Raw genomic sequence first — 4,648 nt, forward strand, 5'->3', positions numbered from 1 at the left:
TCTGCACTTGGTGTCGGGGGGGAGGGTGGGGTAACCAAGAGAAGGCAGCCTAGACTTCTGGAAGCACCCCTAGGATATCCTCCTAGGCCTCAAAGACATCCCTCGGGCGATCTGCCCAGGGAAGGAAGCAGTTCTCAGCCCAAAGCGGCCAAGCACCATCGGTCTGGAGATCAGGCAGGGAGGTGGTCTCATGGCCTCAGTGTTGTCATCGTAAATAAGGGGGCTTAACCAGATGCCCTCCAAGACCCCCTCTGGCACGGGGATTCTCTGGGGGTGAGGCTAGAGTGTGTCCCCACTTTGTCTTTTGGAGTGTCTCTTCAATGTGAAGGGATAGAGGATGGTTGTGATGAATCACTTGTCTCTTCCAAGCTCACTGGAAGGAGACAGGCAGGAGGCTGTGCAGAGGGAAAATGAAGAGGTGGTGGTGTCTGCAGCCCAGAGTGGGCCTTTGATGTGTGCATGGCTAGGTGGGTGGGTGGGGCCTGTAATAGGGGTTGCCAAGGAAGGAAGCAGGGGAACCCCTGGGGACACCCTCAGCTTGACCTACTTGGACCCCCATAATTGCTCCTTTCTCTCCTTGGAAAGCTACAAATAGGGATGCCTTGTGGCTGGGCTCTTAGAGCTGAAACACCAGCACCGGGGGTGAGTGCCGGCTGCCTGGGTCCTGCCCTGGGCTGGGTGGTGAGTGGCCGTGGTCCGGCTCCTGGCCCAGGGTCTGGCCTAGGGGGCAGAGGGATGACCACAGCAGGGATTGACGAGGCGAAGGGAATCAGATATGGTGGATTCAGGGGTGTCCTCTTACAGCGAGGAGTTGTTGGGGAGCTTGGGTTTGGGGGTGTGCAGAGCTGAGGTCTGGCCGAGCGGCGCGGGCAATGAGCTAAAAGCTAAAGGTGCTGCTATCACCCTCCCTGCCCCCACCGCCTCCTTCATTCCTGTCAGCAGGTTGAGACGGGCTAGGGCCGTGCGGAGGAGAGGACTCCTTCCGGTCGCCAGGCACGGAGCCTCTGAAAGAGCAACAGCAGTGGCGCCAGGCAGGCTGGCAGGAGCTGGGAAGGGCGGCCAGGCACCTCTGCAGTTCCCTGTTCCCTGACATCGCGACCCTTCCTGCCCCCTGCCCCAATCCTGAGCTGTCACAGACAGTTAGACCTCAGGCAGGGCAGGGCCCCTCCCACTCCCCCAGCCCTGCACCTCTGTCCGCCCCCCCCCCCCCCCCCCCCGCCAGCCACAACCAGGCTGGCCATTTGCTCCACAGGGCCCAGCAGAGGGGGAAACATCAGGGAGAGAGCCCTGGCCCAGGCTGCCTCGTGTTGCAGGACTCCTGTCCCCTGGGGGAACCAGGCGTGAGTCATAGGGCTCACATGGAAACAACACATGCCTTCCTGGCTGCCTTATGGTTTCCCCAGGCTGGAGGCAACTCCCTGAAGGGTGGTGGGTGGGGCCAGTGGAATGGCGGGGGTGGGCCATTCCAGGAAGGATTTCCCCTTTAACAGAGCAGGGTACCCTTCTGCAGAGCCTTCTGTCTCAAGACCCCTGGGGTCAGGGGGATGGCCTCAGGTGGGGCAGATCACACATTGGTAGGTGCATACCTGTGTTGGTGAGGTGGTGGGGGTTCTTCTGAGATCTGACCCTCCCTGAGAATGCCCAGCCTTGCCAAGGGACCGAGGACGGGGTACATGGGGCCAGGGTCTCCTAGTACAGGTTCCTAGAGAAGGAACTCTGGGGTCGGAAGGGGAGGAGGCTTCTAGGGCCAGGGCCTGTGTCTGATGGGGTGGTGCAGAGTGGGACTGAGCCCTCGCTGGGTGTTGGGGTGAGAAAAGGTGGAGAGAATCAGGGAGTCCTCAGGAAGCCCCTGGGTGGGGTGTGCCAGCTAGGGGGTGGGCCACTCTCCCTGAGGGGTTTGCAATGATGTTGGGGAGAAAAAAGTCCTCGGTCCAGGGGAAGAACAAGTGTGGAGGGGACAGTCGGGAAATAGATGAGGAGGGGCCAGTGTAGTCAGGGAGGGCTACTCAGAGGAGGGGGAGTTTGTGGGGCTGGAAGCCTGGAGGAGATTAAGTCAGATCTGGGCACAGTCCCTGGGACACACGGAAGGCAGGGAGGAGCAGGGGGCTGACATGGCCTCTGCCCTGAGTCGTACCCCTGTTCTGTGACAGTGAGGATGACCAGTCCTCTGGAGCAGGCGTTGGCTACAATTATATCCAGCTTCCAGAGACATGCTGAGCGCTTCGGGGACAATTATACACTCTGCCAGGCGGAGCTCAAGGAGCTGGTACAGACGGAGCTGCCCACCTGGACCCCGGTGAGCTCCTGGGGTGACCATCCCACGGGAAGCACTGCTAAGACTCTGCAAAGAGAGACCTGGAGATGAGTTGAGAATCAGACAGCCAGGGGGTGGAGGCCGGATTGTGGGGAGGGGGTGCTAGGAAGCGGGTTAACACAGCAGGAATCTCAATTTCCCCACCTGTGAAATGGGAGGACAATCATCACACGGGTGGCCTGGCAGGGCTGTTCGGAGGACCTAGCGACAGCACTGGGAAGAATGCCTGACACACAGTAGGCACTCAGTAGCACAGAGCAGGTGCTCAGTAAATGGCCTGAGAAGGAGGACTTGGGAGGGGGACGGACACAGGTGAGTTACCAGAATAGAAGGGGTGTGGATTGAGCGGGACCACCCAGGATGGTGGAAGGGAAGCTGAATGTGTGTACGAGACTGTTCTGTCCTCCTCAACCTGCCTCCCCATCCCTCCTCAACCCTGCCCTGCACAGACGGGCCTTCGGGAGTGTGACTACAATAAATTGATGAGTGTCCTGGACACCAACAAAGATCAGCAGGTGGACTTCGCGGAGTACATGAACAAGCTTGCCTGCCTCTGCATCTACTGCCACGAATACTTCAAGAACTGCCCCCCAGAAGCCCCCTGCTCTCAGTAATGGGCAGGGCTGCCCTGGGGCAGGGATCTGGGTCTGCTTAGGACCTGCTCCATCTCTGCCCTGAGCTGTCCTGGGTCTGTCAGCTCCCCTTCCCTCCTCGTGTCCCCTCCATCCAGAATCTCCCAGGTTTGCCCCTGATCTGTGAACCCATTTATCTGCGAGTCCAGGAGGCATGAGGGGACCTCCCCAAGGATCTCAGTGAGTGACCAGTAGAGCAGCCAGCCGCTGCCTCCTCACTGTGGCCCATGTTGGCTGGAGGCGGGGATCTGCTTTGAGACTGTCCAGGCCCACAGTGTATGTGCAGGAATGAGACCATGGCGAGAAAGGTCCTGTTTCTCTCCTAATAAAGAACTGGCATCACTTGGCTTTGTTTGGTTCTTCTGAGAGGATAGCTGGGGTCAGGTCAGAGTCCTGCCGAGGCTTCGCTCCTCTCTTGGCCACTGGAGGATGGGAGGCTGAGGGCAGTTTCTGGCCCTGCGGAAATGAAATGTTTTCAATATCCAGCAGGAGGGGCTGGGATCAACACAGGGACCTTGTCTGTGGGAGGCTGGTGGCTGGGGGACCTCTCTCTCTCTCTCTCTCTCTCTCTCTCTCTCTCTCTCTCTCTCTCTCTCTCTCTCGTGGGTCTTTGAAGAAGCAGCTCCCTTGGGCTGTCCACCTGACAGGATGTTCTGGGAGGAGGGTGGAGCTATAGGGGAGGGAGTGGGTCTATTCCCCCCGCCCCGCTGGGTTGTGGGAGCCCACAGTGCAGCACTAATGGGATTAGAGGTCTGACTAAGATGTTGCTCCCTGATCAGCAGAGGAGGGGTGCCCTGCATTGGAGGGGGAAGGGGACCCCTTCAGGCAGACCCCATCCCAGAAGCTACAGGCACCTGAGGGACTTAACCCCTTACTTCGGACCCTCCCTCAATCCCTGAGGTCATACCCAGACCGAAGAGGTTACTTTGATCCCTGCCTCCCCCATTTTGTGCCATGTTGTCTCTAACTTTCCACCCCAACTTGCACTCATCACTTTTGTCACCCATCCCAACTCTCAACTCCCTCTTCTGACACCTTCTGCCTCACCTCTGCATCCTCTCTTGGTCCCTTCAGTCCGTTTCTGAGCCCCCAGGCCTGACTCCCCTTCTCCATTCCATCACGACTTCACCCAAAACCTTCCTCCATGGACCTGCTTGTGGGGGTCCCAGCACCTCCTTGGGTGTCAATCTGTTCCTCCCCCGAGACCTGCAGCTCCTGTCCTGGGCGTCACCCAGCCTGGCAGAGAGCCTTTGGGGGAGGGGAGAAGGACAGCCTGAGTTGTCCCCAGCACCGAGCCTGGGGTCCCTTCCCTGTGTTCCTAGGCAGCCTCACTCCAGGGCAATTTCCCACCTGTTACCCACCACCCCCAACCCGTTTCCTCTATGCCGGCTGCTCAGTGGGACCACACCATCCCTGTCCCTCACGCCCCAGGCACAGACTGCCCCTTCCTCTAGCTCCCTAAAACTCAGGCTGAGCTGCGCACGTGGGGGTGCCCACCCAACCAGGGCCCCTCCCTGTGCCCAGCGGAGGTCTGCCATTATCCATCTCTGCCTGCTCAGGGCAGGAAACTGGGTTTGCAGGCTGGGCTGGTGGAGGGGGCCCGTGGCATTTACCACATCAGCTCACGATAGGAGGGCTGTCTCCCGCTCTCCCCCATCCCCTGCCATGGGCAGGGCCTGGCCAGGGTATAAATAGGTCACAC

General features: G+C 59.5%; 1 protein-coding gene across 4 annotated transcripts; it reads left to right on the top strand.

Moving 5' to 3' along the window:
* The first annotated feature begins 503 nt into the window (after positions 1 to 503).
* Positions 504 to 3,290, top strand: S100A3 (S100 calcium binding protein A3). 4 transcript variants are annotated; one of them, XM_006177176.3, is made up of 3 exons: positions 504 to 642; positions 2,151 to 2,296; positions 2,764 to 3,290. In XM_006177176.3, the coding sequence occupies exons 2-3, from the start codon at positions 2,156 to 2,158 to the stop codon at positions 2,926 to 2,928; spliced, it is 306 nt and encodes a 101-aa protein (XP_006177238.1). In that variant the 5' UTR covers positions 504 to 642; positions 2,151 to 2,155; the 3' UTR covers positions 2,929 to 3,290. The 4 variants fall into 4 exon arrangements, with proteins under 4 accessions (XP_006177238.1, XP_014408319.1, XP_032320117.1 ...); XM_014552833.2 differs by lacking the exon at positions 504 to 642 and adding an exon at positions 662 to 681; XM_032464226.1 differs by lacking the exon at positions 504 to 642 and adding an exon at positions 1,274 to 1,340.
* Positions 3,291 to 4,648: the final 1,358 nt, after the last annotated feature.

The sequence above is a fragment of the Camelus ferus genome, chromosome 21 (genome assembly GCF_009834535.1).
Source record: "Camelus ferus isolate YT-003-E chromosome 21, BCGSAC_Cfer_1.0, whole genome shotgun sequence".
Classification (NCBI taxonomy): domain Eukaryota; kingdom Metazoa; phylum Chordata; class Mammalia; order Artiodactyla; family Camelidae; genus Camelus; species Camelus ferus.